The 20709-nt window shown below is 48.0% G+C and overlaps 1 protein-coding gene across 2 annotated transcripts in view; it reads right to left on the bottom strand.

Moving 5' to 3' along the window:
- Positions 1-8489: 8489 nt before the first annotated feature.
- The window catches only part of LOC138793869 (NADH-cytochrome b5 reductase 1-like), a 67539-nt gene continuing 55319 nt past the window's right edge, over positions 8490-20709 (bottom strand). For both annotated transcript variants that reach the window (XM_069972586.1, XM_069972587.1), the window contains exons 7-9: positions 14417-14502; positions 12118-12217; positions 8490-9963 (exon numbers count right to left, since the gene is read on the bottom strand). In XM_069972586.1, coding sequence (XP_069828687.1) covers positions 9791-9963; positions 12118-12217; positions 14417-14502 — 359 coding nt within the window. In that variant the 3' untranslated portion in view covers positions 8490-9790. The remainder of the gene's footprint in view (positions 9964-12117; positions 12218-14416; positions 14503-20709) is intronic.

Below are 20709 nucleotides of genomic sequence, written 5' to 3'. Positions count from 1 at the left end.
CACGGAGCTCACCTGGCTCACACCCTGTATCCCTCCACCCGGAGCGTACCCACACTCTGTGCTAAAAAAAAACCTCCCCCCCTGCAGCTCACCCGGTGGCCGTACCTGCGAGTGCAGTCCCGTCCCCAGTCGCCTGCCTCCACCGTGTAATGTAGGCAGCTTCATGCTCCACTACCCTGCGCCTGTCATCCCCATAGAGCCGGCTTCAGTGCGGGCTCCCCGCATCACACTGTGCCCCCCACCCCACCCCCCCTTGCTAACACCCGGTGGACGCCCGCGGACCCCCGCGCCCCCCTCCGCAGCTCACCCGGTGGCCGCTCCTGTCAGTGCAGTCCCGTCCCCGGCCGCCTGTCCTCACCATGTAATGTACACAGGCAGCTGCATCACACTGTGCCGCCGCCAATCACCCCGCCCCCCCGCATCACACTGTGCCGCCGCCAACCCCCCCCATCACACTGTGCAGCCGCCAACCCCCCCGCCCCCCCCCCACATCACACTGTGCCGCTGCCAACCCCTCGCCCCCCCGCATCACACTGTGCCGCCGGCAATTCCCCCTCCCCCCCCCCGCATCACACTGTGCCGCCGCCAACCCCCCCGCCCCTGTATCCCGCTGTGCCGCCGCCAATCCCCCCCCCGCATCACACTCTGCCGTCGCCGCCAATCCCCCCCCCGCATCACACTGCCGCCCGTGGACCACCGACCCCCCCCTCCCTTCATCACCTTCTCAGCTCTGCTACACAGTCATCACCTTCTCAGCTCTGCTACACGGTCATCACCTTCTCAGCTCTGCTACACGGTCATCACCTTCTCAGCTCTGCTATACCGTCATCACCTTCTCAGCTCCGCTACAGTCATCACCTTTCCAGCTCCGCTACAACCTCATCACCTTCTCAGCTCTGCTACATCATGGACCAATCAGGCAGAAGCATTGCATGATGGGAAATGTAGTTTCCTATCTTGATTATAGACCATCTTTTAGAAAAACTTGTAAGTCAGGAACAGCAGCACCTAGAAAGACGGGGGACGGCTCAAAATACTCAGGGGGACTTGGTGAGTAAGACCAGCTAGGTTTGGGGGCATTTAATTTTTTTAGCTCTTGGGGGGAATACCCCTTTAAATTTTTTTCGCCAATGGAGTTATGTGAGGGCTTTTTTTTTTTGCGGCATAAGCTGATGCTTTTAGTGGTACACCTTTTGGGTACATGTGACGTTTTTTTCTATATTTTTTAGGGGCAGGATTAACAAAAAATTTTCATTTTTTATTTATTTTTTTAATGGCGTTAATCGCGTGGAATAATTAATGTAACCGGTTAATAGATGGGGTCATTACGGACGTGGCGATACTTTATTTATAGGGGATCATTAATAAAGGGAGGATGGGGAATTAATTTATTTATTTAATTTATTTATTGTAATTATTTCTTTTTGTATGTATGTATGTATGTATGTATGTATTGTGACAAGGCATAAGGTATGGTGGTCGATGACAGATACGTGTCACCGTGGTTCAAGGCCTCGGTGAAGTAGGCCGAATAGAATTGGTCTTTTAGAATAGGTTTTTTTCAAATTTAGTATACCTGCTGTCAAGCAGTTTGTTCCGGGCCGGCTTTTACTGGAGCAGTCTCAGAGTTGGGTGGGTTGACTGCTCCCACGTATCCATCCTGGGAAGCACGGGGGGGGCGGTCGCCGACAGAGGGGGCACGGGGGGGTCGCCGGCTGGGGAGGGGGAGCGCCAGGAGAGGGAGCACGGAGAGGAATAAGGCGGGCTGGGGAGGGGGAGCACGGGGAGGAGGGGACGCAGGGTTGGCTACGGTAGGGAGCGGGTGCCTGGGAGGAGCACAGCAGCGGCACAGCATGTGCAGCTGCCTCCTCCCACCACCAGATCGTCGAGAAGAAGCAGATCTCCCCATAGACGCTGTGGTCGCACCGACCGCGGCGTCTATGGGGTTAATTGCACCGGGGGGAGCGCGGCTCCTCTCTGGGCAGTGGCAGCGGGAGGAGACTGTGTGACACAGCCTCCTCCTGCTGCCCGATCTCAGCCAGGGACAGTGGGGGGAGGCAGGGAGAGCATGACGTCCAGGGACATCATGATGCAGAATGGCACTGCTTTTCATGACATCCCTGGACGTCATATTGGGTGAAGGGGTTAAAGGATTAAAAGTGTATTCATTCAAATTCTGGGGCCTCTTAAGAAGGTTGTATTGTTATTTCTTCGTCCCTACCTCCAATGATTTTGCCTCTCATGCACAACTGCATGAAGGTGTGAGGCTAAATCTAGTCATAATCCGGCTATTTTTATTGGATGATTGTATTGTCCATTTCATACAATGTTATTGCTGGATACAAACTTGAATAAATAAAAAAAAAATCTAACTTCAAACTCAAAATTTTAACTAATTCGAATTCAAACTTTAATATAAACTTAAAATCAAACTATAATTCAAATTTTAAAAATATTTAAAAAAGAAACAATTAATTTTAAATTCGATCGCCAGAACAGAAGCAGTGGGGAGAAGTGGTGAGGGATATGATACTGGTAAATTTACCCCAACTGCTAAAGTAGTCAGGGGGTGTCATGCCCCAACCATGGTCAGTCTAGTAAATTAAAAAAGACAAGTTATTAAGGGGGGGGGGGGGGGGGGGGGGGGGAGCAGTCAGCTTGTCAGGCACTGACAGGAGAACACTCTCCAAGGCCTTTGACCTTGGTCACATGTGCCTTGCCCATCTTGGTCTGGGTCAGCACTATTGTCTTGAGGTTGACCACCAGGCTGTTGCCCAGAATTTGGCGTAATGGTGCGATTAGGCAGCCTCAGAGGCATCCATTCATGCTGCCCCTGCTGTTTCCTGTCCATTTCCGTGGTGTTTCCATCATTTTCTGAGGTTGACAGGTTTTCAAGCAACCTTCCCTGGGCCGAGCTTGGGTCCACTGCAAAAATGATTGAGTCTCCCATGGACTTCAATGGGGTTCATTACTCAAAACGAGCACCCGAGCATCGGGAAATATTCGACTCGAGTATCAAGCACCCGAGTATTTTAGTACTCGCTCATCACTAGTTGTTATGGACAAATCATTTTTTTGACAGATTTTATTTATCTCCCCAATTATTTATAATAATAATAGAGTATGCCACCATTATTTTAGATCAAATCCAATAGAGAACCTGTAGGGTCCCACAGATGTTTGCCCTGGAGGTTGTATACTCCTTAGGGTAGCTGAGGAAAGCAGGTAGGGACAGTTGGTTGGGTCTAGTGTTAGGCCTACTTTCCTTGTCTTCCTCCCCCCTCCTGCTTGTCTGGCAGCCGCTGTTGGCATTACAATCAGCCTGTTTTCTTCTCCGAAAACAATGAGCAGCAGGGCTTTTGAGTGAAAATGGGCATCATGGCAGCCTATTCCTTGACCCCAAGAGCTGCTTTAAACTCTTGGCCACATTTAAGTTGGAATAACCCTGTGATAATACTCTGCAGAGTTCCTGTGTAGACCTTGTATTGTGGTGGCATATACCTGTCTCTCACTGTGTTATTATGTGTTTATATACTGCACTATTTTTTTCTTCTTGTGCTAATTGAGAGGTTAACATACTCTCAAGTGTGGTGCCGAAAATGTTCAATATGGCAAAAATTCTGCATCGCAACGCAATTACTTTGCAATATAGGTGTCACGGCTGCAGTGGCGACCCGTGCTCTGGGATGCTGCTATTCCCCGTCTCAGTGATATTTAAAGAAGCAGTACGCCTTTGCTTTGCATTGCTACCCTAAGCATTGTGATCGCAGCTCTCCTGCCTATGATTACTGCCTGGACTCCTGGTTCATGTCTGTGAGTCCTGCTAAGATTGCTGCTGTGTTCCTGCCTTTCCCGCCTACGTGCCCCCAGCAGCACCTCGCCTGCCACCATGGCAGGCTCTGGTGAAGTGCATCATCCACTAAGACTCAACTCCCTGGGGCAGTATACGCCATAGCTAGCAGCAGTTATGGGTTTTGAATGAGGGCTGGTGGGGTTTGTGCACAGGGCTGCTTTTTAGTCCCAGCTTGCAGTTGGGAGGCCCTTGGCCACCCAATTAGACTTATACTTTCAGTGGTGTATTGTCTTCTGGCTACAATTCTGCCATGATTTGTAAAAATATTGCTGCTTTTTTTAACCACAATTTTGCAAATCAGAGCAAACTGTGTCTAGGAGACAATACAGTAACATTAGAGACAGTGGCGTAGCTACCAGGGTCGCAGCGGTCGCCGCTGCGACCCGGCCCGCTACGAGGGGGGGCCCGCGAGGGCCCCCTCTTGCCAATGCACTGCTCACCCCTTAAATTACTCTTGTGACCGCAAGCATTGATTTGCTTGCGGTCACAAGAGCGTGCTCATCAGGGCCCCCGGCTGATGCGCGGCTGCCGGGGGTGTCCCGTCCTATCCCCGGCAGCGCGGCGCATCAGTGAGCTGCCTGGGGCCCTGACTTCCGGCACAGGAAGCGCACGTCAGAGACGCTTCCTGTGTCAGAAGTCCCAGCCCCGGCGTACAGGGAGCTCACTGATGTGCCGCGCTGCCGGGGATAGGACGGGACACCCCCGGCAGCCGCGCATCAGCCGGGGACAGCGCCTGAAGAAGAAGAGGATCGCCGGGGGAGCGGGTTGTCAGGTGAGTTTGTGTGTTTGTTTGTTTTTAAATACTGCTTAGCATAGAGGAGAGGGGGGGCATTTATAATGGGGGGAAGAGAAGGGGGGCATCTATAATGGGGGAGAGGGGGGGCATCTATAATGGGGAAAGAGAACAGGGGGGCATCTATAATGGGGGGAGAGGGGGGGCATCTATAATGGGGGGAAGAGAAGGGGAGGCATCTATAATGGGGGAGAGGGGGGGCATCTATAATGGGGGGAAGAGAAGGGGAGGCATCTATAATGGGGGGAAGAGAAGGGGGGCATCTATAATGGGGGAAGAGAACAGGGGGGCATCTATAATGGGGGGAGAGGGGGGCATCTATAAGGGGGGAAAGAGAACAGGGGAGCATCTATAATGGGGGGAGAGGGCGGGGCATCTATAATGGGGGAGAGGGGGGCATCTATAATGGGGGAGAGGGGGGCATCTATAAGGGGGGAAAGAGAACGGGGGCATCTATAATGGGGGGAGAGGGGGGGCACCTATAATGGGGGAGAGGGGGGCATCTATAAGGGGGGAAGAGAAGAGGGGACATCTATAATGGGGGGAGAGGGGGGCATCTATAATGGGGGGAGAGGGGGGCATCTATAAAGGGGGGAGAAGAGGGGCCATCTTACGGGGGGGAGAGGGGGCCATCTATAATGGGGGGAGAGGGTGGCATCTATAAGGGGGGGAGAAGAGGGGCCATCTTCAAGGGGGGGAGAGGGGGCCATCTATAATGGGGGGAGAGGGGGGCATCTATAATGGGGGGAGAGGGGGGGCATCTATAATGGGGGAAAGAGAACAGGGGGGCATCTATAATGGGGGGAGAGGGGGGGCATCTATAATGGGGGAGAGAAGGGCATCTATAAGGGGGGAAGAGAAGAGGGGGCATCTATAATGGGGGAGAGGGGGGCATTTATAAGGGGGGAGAAGAGGGGGCATCTATAAGGGGGGAGAAGAGGGGCCATCTTCAAGGGGGGGGGAGAGGGGGGCATCTATAAGGGGGGGAGAAGAGGGGCCATCTTCAAGGGGGGGACAGGGGGCCATCTATAAGGGCAGGGGGGCATCCATAATGGGGGTAGAGGGGGTCATCTATAAGGGGAGGGGGGCATCTATAATGGGGGGGGAGAGGGGGCATCTATAATGGGAGGGGGGGCATCTATGATGGGGGTAGAGGGGGTCATCTATAAGTGGAGGGGGTCATCTATAAGGGGAGGGGGAGAGGGGGCCATCTATAAGGGAAGGGGGGTGCAACATGCAATGGGGGCCATCTATATATACTATACCTACTAAATGAGGGTGTAAAGGGGACAGTACAGATGTGCAGTGTGTATAGAGATGAGGATGGTGTCAGTGTGAGGAGACTAATATGTCTGTCTGGCAGATTCTGTGGATTCGTGGCTCGGAGAAATTCTCATAACGGCACAGGGCAGATGGAGAAGAAGATGAAAAGGAAAGAACTCCGATCAGAGAAGACGTCCCCTGTGAGTCACCTGATATAACTGCACTGTAATGTATATGGTGTATACAACCTGTGTGGAGCTGCTTCCACCTCTATATGACTGTATGAGGTGATAGTGATCTGTGTACAGTGGATCTTATTCAGTAGCAGCAGTGGTGTTAGTCAGTATGTGGTGGTAATATTTGTTACTTGTTATCTGGTTCTGTGTTTTATTGGTCTCAGTATACTGGTTCTGGTCAGTAACAATATGGTGGTGATGGTTGTGGTGTGGCGTTAATATTTGCCCCTTGTATACTTGTATTATTGGCAATATTGGTCTCAGTATACAGTAAAAGTATGGCGGTAATATATATGGTGATAATATTTTCACTTCCTATATGCTGGTGTTATTGGTAATATCTGTCTTGGAGTGTATATATATATATATATATATATATATATATATATATATTTACATACACACACATACACCTACCAGTAGCATCACTTGGTCGTGAAAGGGGGGGGGGCCCAAGTTGACCTCTCGCACCAGGGCCCAGGAGACATTAGCTACGCCCCTGATTAGAGAACATACTGAAGGACCTTACATGACTATAAAACTTTACCGGTACATGGTAAATATGACATTATCTACCACATACTATGAGCACCACGCTAGTGCTGCCATAGTTACATGCTTTGTGAACAGCCCGGGGCCTATGGTAAAGTTAATCTGCCCCTGCCAGTCCGGACTTTCCTGTTCTATTAGGTCACACAGTAGTTGCAGCCTAGGTAAGGATCTATTTTTGCATGACATACTATATTGCTAAAAAAAAACCATGTAAATATTATACTCTGTTTTCCTGGATGAAAATCTTGATCCTCTATTTTTCATCCGCAAAAAAATCATCAGTTTTGCATCCGTATTGTGTTCCGTATTTTTATCTGTTTTTTGTGGATCCGCAAAAAAAAAAGTATAGTGAAGAAAACAGAGGGGATGGCAAAAATTATGTCATTAGTAGAGATGAGCGGACCGTCGGACTTTTGGTCCAACGGCATCGGCGCTCTCTCGTCATGCCTATGATCCCGGCCGCATAGTTGCAATCCCGCGAATATGCGTCCAGGATATTCCAGGGATTTCAACATGGATTCCCTGGAATATCCTGGCCGCATATTCCCGGGAGTGCAACAATGCAGCCCGTATCACAGGCATGACGAGAGAGCGAACTGCTTTCGGACCAAAAGTACGAACAGTTCGATCATCTTTAGTCATTAGCTGCCCCAACCCCCCCCCCCCCCCCAAAAAAAAGGTCACCTGGTTGCCTGGGGGCCTTTTTACTGTCATTTCTATGAGGCAGGATATTTCTGGCAGGAGGAGCTTGGCGATGTCCCAAAAAACGGATCCTTGATACGGATGGTTTTGCGGATTGCAATGTACTCTCCGCAAATTTTGTGCTCTCCATAGACTTCTATTGGGGTGTCCGTTCCGTAATTATGGACCGTATTACAACATGTTCGTTTAGCACCATTGAAAATAATGGGTTGTAATGGATTGCGTATTTCATGGTCCGTGAAAACGGATTAAAAATACTGACGTGTGAATTTATCTTTATAAATAGTATACTATACTATTTACAAATAGTATATATGCAGGCAGTAACCAGGGGTTGCTAGTTGTTGTGTTAGCTAGGGAAAAGGTGTTGTGTACCAACTAGGTACTTGTCACGGTGGCCAGGAGTGGTATGTGCCCCCCCTGCATGTACTGACACACAGCTTCTTAAGTTTAAAACAGGTGTAGGTGCAACAGTAATCACTGAGGCTCAGGTAATTTAACCAGGAACAGGTTTACTGTAAAATTTTCTAGTGCAGTACATGCAATACAGTGTCTTTCTCCAATACAGTGCCCACGATACAGTAGTTATTACTTGTGCTGATTGAGATCCTGTTGACAGTGTGACTTAAAGAGGATGTACCAGCAGGTACATCCTCTTTAATATGACCCACGGAAAGAAAAGCGCTTTCACGGGGAAGCTGATGCCGCGATCCGTTTTTCAAACCGTGACCCGGTTCCTGTGTACGGCGCCGTTCTATTCACGGGTATCGGGCCGGGGCTGAAGCACTGGAGGTGGGCTGGCCCACCCCCAGTGGGAGGGAATTTCCTCCCCTCTAAGACGCGGCTCCATTAGATTGGAGCCGCGTCATAGAGAGCCGTGGGATTCCTCCCACTGGGGGCAGGCTGGCCCGCCTCCAGTGCTTCAGCCCCTGTCTGGTACCCGTGGATAGAACAGCGCCGTACACAGGAACCAGGCCCTGGTTCGAAAAAAACAAACCACGGCACCAGCTTTCCCGTGACGGCGCCGTTCTATCCGTGGGTCATATTAAAGAGGATGTACCTGATGGTACATCCTCTTTAAAATAGTACTTTAGACATGGATATATACTGTAGCTGGTAGACAGTAGATAAATACTTTACATATTCCTTGAATACTTTATAGTTGGCTTTAGAGACTTTGATAAGCTATGGTTTGCTCAGCAGTGGTGACAGTGGACTGCCGGTGTGAGGTCAGGATCCTATCCAGACCCTAGGGTACTCAGCTGGGGACTGTTAGAAAAAGAGTATCCTACATTCATTGGAATGAATGTCCGCCTATGCTATTTTGTGGGCTCTGAGTGACACAGGATCAAGAATGTAGCCCACCTAAGGGGAGCTAGCCGTCGGGGTGACCCCTAAGGAAACCTACCATTTAACTACTGTCTTTGTCCTGGAGTGATTATTGGAACTTAAAAGATGGCTGTCCAATGTGGATAGGGTTTTGTCCCGTGCTGTCTACCACAGCCTTACAGCGAGATGCTCTAGCCAGACATAGCTAGGGTATTGACAGGTGATAGAAATAGGGAGCAGACTTTCATAAAGACCCATAGGTGGGTCCTGGCCTCCGGGCCAGGAACCTAGAGGGATCTCCTCAACAGGTTTTCTTTGGATACACCCAACTAGCTCCAACCCCAATATATATACCTCTTTAGGGGTGCTTTAACTGGGTAGGGAGGATAAGATAACCCTCTAGGATAGACTAATAACTCCCTGAGGTACCTAGTTCAGGGATTGGTTACAGTAGAAACATCAGACAGTGGCATGAGTCAGATAAGGAATACATACAATCAATAAAATAATCAGTTAACCCTTAAGCAGTTTCTCCTTCAGCCATGCAAATAGTACATTGACATCAAGTGGTGGGAGCAGCATAGTGCAGCTTCAGTCTCAGAGCATACAGTGTCGACCTATACTTGCATAGATCAAGCGGTGGACACCCACTCTGGGACATTGCATATATATTATGTGCATTCTTCTGTAAAGCCTTGCTGCAACATACCACAGATCACACACAATTACACAATGCAGGTGCTGCCTCCTGTATACAACTTGCCTGAGCCTCCTCAAATAATATAGTCCTCCCAATCTACTATATTGTCTGTACTGGCTGGTTCCTGACACCACGCACCTACAGTCTCTGCTGCTAGAGGTAAAGCATGCGTGCTGTGGTGTTCTGTATCCTGGCAGTGTGGCTTGGGGGGGGGGGGGGGGGTTCAAAGAGGGTGTTGCTTCCCCATCTTTTGTAATTTTTTTTTAACAGAATTTTTGCTTGACTTTTTATTAGTTTTATAGCTGTAGTGTAAAATGTGCATGTTTACATTATGCAACTGTTCAATTAAAAAAAGAGATATATTAAAATACATAACACATATCTCCATGATACCCTAACATGTTCAGACTCGGTCTGCAAGCCAGTTTTATCATGGCAGGAGGACCACACAGTAAGATTATTACATCATCAGCAGGAGGTGGTAGATGCTCTTCCATCATCTTTGAGTCAATGAAACCCTTGCTGTATTCCCACTCTAAACACCAGCAGGGAAATAGAAGAGAAGAGAAAGTATTAGCAAATGAGCAGTAGCAGATTTTGTCACATGGGTTTTATATTCAGTAGAGACGAGCCAATCGCTTTGTTTGACTGGCAATCGGCTTATCAGCCTGCTGCCTTTCAACTCTGTTCCACTCCCTGCTCCTCCACCCCAGGTTCTTCCAGTTTCCCAGGACTGGATCCAGCTTTTCCCAGTACCAGGAGGGGAGCGTCAGGGAGTGGAACAGAGTTGAAAGGAACCAAGCATTTCGCTTCGTTTAGGCGGGCGATTCGCTCATCTCTAGTCACAAGAATATTGGATTTCAGACCATATTGTTACCGATATTGCTCTATATGATTATAACAGTAAATTTAAAAAGATAAATGAAATTAATAGCAAATTGAAAAATTCACAATTGGTACAACTACATGGTCCATCATTATAACTACTTTTACGGTTGGCATGACAAAGCTCATGAAGGAAGTCACGTGTTGTGAGCTGGCTGGATAGGTAAGTAATATAAGAAGTGCAATAGGCTGTCTGCATGTTTATTCCTTGTTTTTGTCATAGGTTAAAGCAGCGATTTATTTGAGTTACAGAATGATTGGCTTTCGGAACAAGTGTATCATGGGGGGGGGGGATTTCTTAAAAATCACTTGTACTCCTGATTTCTGAAAGATGTTTGATATCACAGCTACACTTTAAAAGCTTAATTTTTCACAACAACATGGGGGTTACCTTCTCTGATGAGAATAGTGTCCTCTTATTCCCTGTAGCCAACTGGGCCCGATCAACGATGTAAACGAGCGGCGATCTGCTAGATCGCTGCTCGTTTACTGGGACTATTCCACGGCCTGATGATCGTTGAGCGAGGGCTGCAGGGACGTCGTTACCGATGTCCTTGCAGCCCTTGCAGCATCATACATTACCTGTCAGGTCTTCTTCTCTGCGCTGTCTTAATCCCCGGGTCCCGCGCGCTCTATCTTCCGAATGGCCGGTCAGCTGACAGGCCACACTCAGCCAATCACAGGCCGCGGCGGTCCCGGCCTGTGATTGGCTGAGCGCTCTGTCAGCTGACCGGCCATTCGGAAGATAGAGCGCGCGGGACCCGGGGATGAAGACAGCGCAGAGAAGAAGACCTGACAGGTAATGTATGATGCTGCACTTCTGAAATCGTCGGTCACCCGCCGCGCACCGATATTCAACCGTAGCGATGCGCGGTGGGGGAACGATGATTTTAGGTCTGGCCCTAAATGAACGATCAGCCGATGACACGATCATCGGTTGATCGTTGTCTTTATTTCACCGAACGATAATCGGCCGAATCAGGCCAAATGGGGCCGATTATCGTTACTGCCGCTGTCAGGGCTGCATTTGTTAGGTAAATCAACAGGGGGCAGCAGTGACTATTACATAGTTAATGAGGTTGGAAAAAAACAAGAGTCCATCAAGTCCATCAATCCAACCTACAGAAATCCTACTGTGTTGATCCAGAATTATCAGAATAATTCCTTGATCAGCTTCCTATAACATGTAATCTAGTGCCCATAACTTTGACGTGCCTTCACTGGAAGGGGATATCGTCACACTGGGGGGCGCGGGACACAGAGCCAGGCCAGCAACCAGGCGGTGTTTTGAAAAAAGGACCGTACCACCGGGATCCCTGTGCTGATGCCAATCGGGTAATGTTAAAAAACAATGTACCTGATGGTACAGTCACTTTAATATGTGCTGTCTAGATATTGTAAATGTGCTGGATCCACTGTTCTCTCGGCTCCGACTCCCTCCACATACAGAGGAGGAATGTGGGGACGGGAGAGCTGTCACAGGCCGACCCCTCCTGTCATCCTTACTGTGATTGGTCCACCTGTACAGATGGGCCAATGGCAGCAATCGCCAGGCAGGCCAAGTGATGAGAGGTCCCTGACTGGATACCCGGACCTTTCATCACTCGATGACATCACTCAACATTAAACTGAACTGTAATTGTGCAATTTTGCACGTCAACGGCTTAACTCCTTCGCGTGTATGTACGTGAGCAGAAAACCCTGATGTATATGCACATGAGTTTGCAGGAAATGGTTAATAAAGTTATGAAACTTTATAAAAGAAGTGTAAAAAAAACAACTGTTTTTATAACAATGTCCTTACCTTCTGAAGCGCTATCCACAGTGAACCAAAGCTTAAAACGTTCTGGATTCTCATCCTGTAGCTTCTTAAGATCATCATAGAGAAGTGTATCCTCTTCTGACTGGGAGATGACATAGGGGGAGATTTATCAACAACAAAACAGATAAATCAAAAACTATGGGGGAGATTTATCGAACATGGTGTAAAGTGAAACTGGCTCAGTTGCCCCTAGCAACCAATCAGATTCCACCTCTTTGGAAAATGAAAGGTGGCAACTGAGCCAGTTTCACTTTACACCATGTTTGATAAATCTCCCCCATCTGTTTTGTTGTTACTTTATTTACATGCTTTTCAATAATATTACAAATCACTGAAATATATGAATAAGGCTGGGTTTGCACTGCGTTTTTGCAATCAGACAGCGGGAATCATTGCCGAGAGTCCGGGTTCGTACAAACCCGAACCTTGGCAGGTTCGGACCATCCCTAAGTTTAATGTATACGTTTTATGATAAAAACGGGTGCAAAAAACGGATGCAAAAACAGATGCAATTGTGTGTCATCCGTTTCGATCAGTTTTTCCATTGACTTCCATTCTAAAAAAAAAACAAAAAAAAACTGATCGAAACGGATCCTTTTTTTTTTTAGACGGATTGCAAAAACGCAGTGTGAACCCAGCCTAATGTAAATATCCTTGTGTGTGCCTTGTGCTTATCTGTTTAAGCAGTTAAAAAAACATGGAAAATGTGATTCAGATAAAATTTGTACATGTAGAGAAATGCATGTGGATAAAACCACGCTTCCATTTCTCCCTCAAAAGTCACATGCTGTTACCAGGATTAGTGGCCATGTGCCTATTGGTTACTGCATGAGGGTATGAGGGTCTGGCTTTGGCTGCATGTGGCATCGTACAGTAAATGTGGGAACGCGGCCTAAGACTGATCAGATATCAATATGATGTTCAGAAACTAGAAAATCATGATGCTAATTGGTGAGTGAAGATGGTGCGTCTGCAGGTTTAGTGCCTAGGGCAGCAGCAGCTGTTAATACGGCCCTGCTTGTACTATATGGGAGCTGCACAGAGGGGCCTAATACTATATGGTGGCTTCACAGAGGGAGACTAATACTATATGGGGGCTGCACAGATGGACATACTACTATAGACATACTACTTTATGGGAGTTGCACAGAGAATGCGTAATATATTGTGGCTGCACAGAGGGTTTTAATACTATATGTGATCTGCACAGTGGGGACATAATACTATATAGTCACGGCACACGGGATCCTAATACCATTTGGAAGCTTCATAGAGGGGACCTAATACTATATGGAAGCTGCATAGAGTAGGCCTAATACTTTATGGGGGCTGCACAGAGGGACCTAGTACCATAAGGGAGCACTGGTAATACTTTATGGGGACACACTGGTATTATGGATGATATTTACTCTGTGTAATCTGGTATCTTTGGTAATTTTAGTCACAATATACTTGTGTGCACATAGTTTTATAATCCTTATAATTGATTAGCATTTAAAAATGCTAATCATTGTTTTATAATCCTTATAATTGATTAGCATTTAAAAATGTTATTATTTCCTCAACATTGTGTCATGTGATCTATGTAGTTGCTATGAAGTTAATCGGTGTGTGAGAATCCATACATTTGTAGTAATTTTGCAATCCAATTACTGGATAATTCTACCATTTTTTATACAAGATTCTTACCAATGAAACCTGTACTTATTTAAAGAGGTTGTCCGGGTAGGACTCTTTTTAGCTGTTTGCCCTGGAAGGGGTTGAATGGAAAACTAACATGTACTTACCTTCCAGCCTCCGTTGTGCTGCAGCTTTCTGGTTTGGGGCCATGATGTCGTAGGCCCACTCAGCCAATTAGCTGCTATAAAGGTGCCCCACAGCTGTGGTCTGTTATCTTACATCCTCCAAACCCATAATACCAGAGACAACCAAAAGAGCCAGAAAGGTAAGTACATAACTCCTTTTATCCACAGAGAAAAAGGCAGTGGGGATTTAGTTAGACTTGCATGTATAACAGGATAACATAGAAATCTAAAATAGGATAATATCATTAGAGCAATACAGAAGGAGTGCTATGAGAACGCCTTTGGGGGTGAGAATCAACTATAGTCACAGCTGTTGCATTATAGCTTTATAGCTTTTATAGATTTATCAAACCTAATAAAAATGAATTGAATTTGTCAACAACCATTCAGGTCACAGCCCAAGGAGCTCTGAAAAATGAATGTTGTTGGTTTATCTTGGCAATTCTTTTGCTGGGATTTTGCGTTTGCTTTCTTACCTTATTTGCAAACAGTAAAAAACACTTTGTTTCATCTTCAGGGTCACTTAGAATAGCGTGGATCAGTTGGAACATTGGAGTAATGCCTAGAAAACATAAAAATCAGATATTCAGTCCATCCATCTGAGAGTGCTAGAGCCAGAAGTCCCAGGGTTCACTGCAGTCAGTATATGTCATTTACATATATGGGATTGTCTGACATCATTAAAGGGAAGCTATCAGCATAGGGCACGGAGCGCTAAGAATGAAGGAATGCTTCTTACCGTTTCTGTGATATTAAGAGATTAAGCCATATGCTAATAAGTCATTTTGGTGCACTGGGGGCGGGGCAGCTCCTCCTCTTCTAATGAATATCAGCAGAGCGTGCCAAACGGTGGGGACTATCAGTGCACTAAAGTGCTAGTCTTGCCCCCAGTGCACCAAAACAACTTATTAGCGTACAGATAAAACTCCTGTCTGGTCCGATCTCAGAGAAGAGCTACTGTATGCAAATTGCTAAAAAAAAAAAATGCTATGACAGAATGGTGTCTTTACACAGTGCATTGCTGTTTGACACATGTCTGACTATGTAGCCACAGCCCATACTGCTTCTGGCCACCATGTTGTGGATCTCCTGCAGCCATTGGCAATGGCTTCTATCTAGTTCTGAGGCATTGATTCTACTTTTTCTGTATGTGTTGTGTCCCACCACGGGTGTTCCTTATATGGCACCTGTCGCAAAAGCCCTTCACTCAGAGGTTGTGTGGTGATAAAGTTAGCCAGGGCCTAGCTCCGCCAGGACCCCTGTCTGGGACATTCCAGTACAGTGTAATCTAGTGTTAGGGCCCTATTCCACCGGACGATTATCGTTCAGATTATCGTTAAATCGTTCGAATCTAAACGATAATCGTTCGGTTGAAATGCAGTAACGATTAACGACCGAACGAGAAATCGTTGATCGCTTTATAAGACCTGGCCCTATTTTTATCGTTGCTCGTTCGCAAAACGTTCGCAAATCGTTCGCATTGAATAAGACATCGTTCGGTCGTTCGCAATAGATACGAACGCAATAGCGAAGAAATACGGAAGAAGAAACGATCGCAATTACGATCATAAGTAACGATTATCGTTCCATGGAAATGAGTGAACGTTTTCAGGTCTTTCGCAATAGCAGTCGTTTGAGATCGTTAATCGTTAACGATTATGCTAACGATAATCGTCCGGTGGAATAGGGCCCTTAGTGGAGTAAAGACACAGGTGTATGGAGCAACCAGAGATTTTCACCTCTGACAGTATAACTTTCTACACTATGAAGTGTTAGACCCCCAAATGAGCATAAGTCGGGGATCATCCCAGCCCACAACGTGAACGTCTCTAGACAGTGCGGGGTGGTATCCTAGCTACAGAGCAACTGACCCAGATAGAGCAAAGGTACCATCTACTTACTCTATCTCACAGCGCAGGTGACACCGGACACTTAGCTACACCCAGGTAACCAAGGCTGGGGATTGTATCATCCTGGTCGGACGGGTACCCTGACACTGCAGGGCAGAAGGTGGTTCAGCGACAGTCGAAACACGGGCACAAATATCTCTCTCAAGTATTCTTCTTTCAAGTATTTTTCTTTTTCTTAAGATACTGGATGTGGAAAGGATGCTGGCGTCATGACGTGCGCATTAGCGCGCGGTCATGTGGAAAGGACGCCAGCGTCATGCCTTCATGCCCTGTTATCACAAGGTCATGGCGAGCATCCTGGAGACCGGCTGCAGACAATAAACAGGTAGTTTTGATTGGAGGGACTTTACATAAAAGGGCAACAGGAACAAGTTTAGGTAGCCTCTTGATAAAGCAAAACGGAGCGAAACGTGCGTCGAGTAATGGTAATGGGGAGGCCGGATTCCGGTTTGATACTTGAGTAACTTGGGTTGTGGTGCAAGATTTGCAGGGTCATGGATTTGACTTCAGTTGCTTTATTGTGCAATATATTTATTATTACTGTATATAATTACAGTATGCATTAGCACTTTAGCATCTGGTTACTATAAATTTAGCCTTATGTCATAGTCCTAGCCCACATTTCCCATTTTGAATAGGATTATTATTATCATCATGTATCAGTGTTCAGTAATATTGTCTGAAATCATGTTTATATAATTTAGAAAATATCTTATTTAATTCCTGACACTTTTTGTATTGTATAATATATACCCTAATTATCATTCCGTGCCTCTATTCCTCCCCCATGTTTTTATGGGTGTAATTTTATCTTTCATTTTTTGGATAATGCATTAATAAAGTATATTTATTTAATTCTAATTTGTTCTCAATTTCTATGGTGGGAGTTATAGGTGTTCTTGATTAATAAGTGAGCTTTCACCTTGTTATAATTATTGGAGTAATCTATTACCTTTTGGAATTTGTAGGTGTAAACAAAGATATTAATTATGTATAGCACCATTAACATTCATGTTGATTTACAATGCAAAATAATCCAATCAATTCACACTGTGAGTTTCGTAGTGAAATCCATTGCGACATTTAGTATCATTTTATTCTATGGCCCTGCATTTTCACAGTGTATGTTCCCTCTGCTGTGAGCAGGGTTGCTTCTGCCATGAGGCGAAATGAGTATTCCGCCTCAGGCGGCAGATTTTGCGATCCTGGATGCAGGGGCGTTTTAACCTAGGTGCATATGGTGCACGTGCACCGGGCCCCCTAGTTCAGATCACGTGACAGGGGCCCCCCGGCTGAGGAGAGCAGTGAAGGGGAAGGAGCTGAAGACACAAGTGTCGGCGCTCTGTGACACCTGTAGCAGTACGGGGCTGGTGGTGGTCGGGAAGGAGGAGGACTGTAGCTGTTTCCTGTGAGGCAGAGTGACTGGGTCTTACAGGAAGCAGCTACAGGCTGCACTACATGCTCTGCTGGCCCTGTCTGCGGGGGAGCCCAGGAGGTAGTGCCGACTTTACAAGCATCCAGCCTCTCCCTAGGTAGAGTGTGTGGAGGCTGGGGAGCAGCACCTGCACCATTGATGTAAGTAGTAGCCCGGTGGGGGGGGGGGGGGGGGGGGAATTGAAGCTGGGGGCCCACTGACAGAGGATTTGCCCACCGGACCTGTCCTGATAAGCCCCGCCCCCTGGTCTCAAGCCCCGCCCTCGACACAGACCACAGGTGGTATTTTAACACTTACTGCCATTCAGAAGTCACCCAGCTTTCCTGCATCTTATATTGTTGTATGACTGAGGCCACCCAGCTTTCCCAGGACCTTAGTCTTAGTATGATTGGGGGGGGGGGGGGGGGGGGGTCACAAGATCTTACAGACTAGAAGGACTGAGTCAGTCCTCCTAGTCTGTAAGCTCCTGTGTCCCCCCCAGTCCTCCTAGTCTGTAAGCTCCTGTGCCCCCAGTCCTCCTCCTAGTCTGTAAACTCCTGTGTCCCCCAGTCCTCCTCCTAGTCTGTAAACTCCTGTGCCCCCAGTCCTCCTCCTAGTCTGTAAGCTCCTGTGTCCCCCCCAGTCCTCCTAGTCTGTAAGCTCCTGTGTCCCCCCAGTCCTCCTCCTAGTCTGTAAGCTCCTGTGTCCCCCAGTCCTCCTCCTAGTCTGTAAACTCCTGTGTCCCCCCAGTTCTTCTCCTAGTCTGTAAGCTCCTGTGCCCCCAGTCCTCCTCCTAGTCTGTAAGCTCCTGTGTCCCCCCAGTCCTCCTAGTCTGTAAACTCCTGTGTCCCCCCAGTCCTCCTAGTCTGTAAACTCCTGTGTCCCCCCAGTCCTCCTCCTAGTCTGTAACCTCCTGTGTCCCCCCCCAGTCCTCCTCCTAGTCTGTAAGCTCCTGTGTCCCCCAGTCCTCCTAGTCTGTAAGCTCCTATGTCCCCCCCAGTCCTCCTAGTCTGTAAGCTTCTGTGCCCCCCCAGTCTTCCTCCTAGTCTGTAAGCTCCTGTGTCCCCCAGTCCTCCTACTGTGTAAGCTCCTGTGTCCCCAGTCCTCCTCCTAGTCTGTAAGCTCCTGTGTCCCCCAGTCCTCCTAGTCTGTAATCTCCTGTGTCCCCCCCCAGTCCTCCTCCTAGTCTGTAAGCTCCTGTGTCCCCCCAGTCCTCCTCCTAGTCTGTAAGCTCCTGTGTCCCCCCAGTCCTCCTCCTAGTCTGTAAGCTCCTGTGCCCCCCCAGTCCTCCTAGTCTGTAAGCTCCTGTGCCCCCCAGTCCTCCTAGTCTGTAAGCTCCTGTGCCCCCCCAGTCCTCCTCCTAGTCTGTAAGCTCCTGTGCCCCCCCAGTCCTCCTAGTCTGTAAGCTCCTGTGTCCCCCAGTCCTCCTAGTCTGTAAGCTCCTGTGTCCCCCAGTCCTCCTAGTCTGTAAGCTCCTGTGTCCCCCCAGTCCTCCTAGTCTGTAAGCTCCTGTGCCCCCCCAGTCCTCCTAGTGTGTAAGCTCCTGTGCCCCCCCCCAGTCCTCCTCCTAGTCTATAAGCTCCTGTGCCACCCCCAGTCTTCCTAGTCTATAAGCTCCTGTGCCCCCCCAGTCCTCCTAGTCTGTAAGCTCCTGTGCCCCCCCAGTCCTCCTAGTCTGTAAGCTCCTGTGCCCCCCCAGTCCTCCTCCTAGTCTGTAAGCTCCTGTGCCCCCCCAGTCCTCCTCCTAGTCTGTAAGCTCCTGTGCCCCCCCAGTCCTCCTAGTCTGTAAGCTCCTGTGCCCCCCCCAGTCCTCCTAGTCTGTAAGCTCCTGTGCCCCCCCCCCAGTCCTCCTCCTAGTCTGTAAGCTCCTGTGTCCCCAGTCCTCCACCTACAGACTAGCTCACACACCCATACTCCCTACAGTGGGAACCTGTTATAGCCAGAAACTGTTCCAGTGGTGATATTAGGTCTGTACGTGCCCCCACTAGCTTCACTCTCCATTATTTATAAAGATTTAGGGGTATTGTACCTGACATAGGAATGCTCCCCGACCATACTCCCTTTTTATAACTTGTCATAAAACCTGATGCACTGAGTATAATGCACCAGTGATAATACCTGATAAATATAATTCAGTTAAGCTTTATAAGGAGAGGGGGCCCACTCTTGAGGTCTGTGCACTGGGCCCACCAGTGTATTAAAACGGCCCTGCCTGGATGGGGTGGCATAATCTTACCCGCTGCTGTCATTTTTGTTAAGTTTAACCTAACAAAAATGACAGCAGGCAGGGCTTTGCTCCGCAGCCGCTCACCTGTATCTCTGCTGTCCCACCGCCAATGATCACCCGGCAGCTGCTATCACCCGCCGTGCTTTGGTGAGTAAACAGGGGTTGCGCTGAGGGGATGATCATGAGCTGCACCACTGCCACTGCTTGTCGTGTGTGTGTGGGGGTGGCTTAGTGATAATTGGGTGGGCAGTTAGCAAGTCGCGGGGTGTGGTGGGGGTGGGGTAAGCCTAGGTCTTGTGATGGGGCGGCCGTCTGAGTTTTGCCTCAGGTGGCAGAAACCCTAGAATCGGCCCTGGCTGTGAGAATGTATAAATAAAACGCCAATGCTTACCTGCCCACGCTCCTGCTTGAGTCTTCAGGTCCTGACACACTGACAGCCCTCTCAGCCAATCACTAAGCTGTCCCACCGTTCCCCGATTGGCTGAGTGGGCCGTCAATGAGACAGAACTAGGAGACTCAAACTGGAGCGTGGCAGGGGAGTGCAGGCAGGTAAGCATTGGTGGTTTATTATTTTTTACAGGCACGGCAGCTAATTAGTTAAACATGGCCATAACTACATTCTCACAGCGGAATGAAAATGGGCCAAAGACTATAGTGATACTAAATATCGCAGCGAATTTCACTGTGAAACATGCTGCGTGAAATCTGCTGCAAACTCACTATGGAAGAAGGCACCCCTGGTAAAAATGTTATCCGATTAACCCCCCCCCCCCAAGCATAGATTTACTTCATAGCATTACTGTCAAAAAGTCATTGATCATTTTAATCGCTTTATGAGGGGTTGGATGTTTGTTTGGCAAGGCTGGGGAATGGAGGGCACTAAAGCGCATCCTCCTGGCTATATCTCCAGATTGCTGTAGGTCTCAGCAGTGAGTAATCCTACAAATATCTTCCACAATCTATATTAAGGTTAGGGCTTAGGGCTACACAACACGCGGTGGTTGCTGCACCAGTTCTCTGGAACTCCCTACCCAAACACATCAGACTCATACCCAATACCCACAGTTTCAAGCGTGCCCTGAAGACTCATCTCTTCAGGCTCGCCTATAAAGTTCCCTAAACTTGTTTCCCCCTTCTGTTGTTTCCCTTGCTCTATATCTGACGGTTCCTGCACTTTATATGTTTATTTGCAATCAGATTTTGGCGTTGTTACTGGCT

The sequence above is a fragment of the Dendropsophus ebraccatus genome, chromosome 5 (assembly GCF_027789765.1).
Source record: "Dendropsophus ebraccatus isolate aDenEbr1 chromosome 5, aDenEbr1.pat, whole genome shotgun sequence".
NCBI classification, from domain to species: Eukaryota; Metazoa; Chordata; class Amphibia; order Anura; family Hylidae; genus Dendropsophus; species Dendropsophus ebraccatus.
The sequence above is the reverse complement of the archived record's forward strand: the minus strand, read 5'-3'. Positions and strand labels throughout refer to the sequence as shown.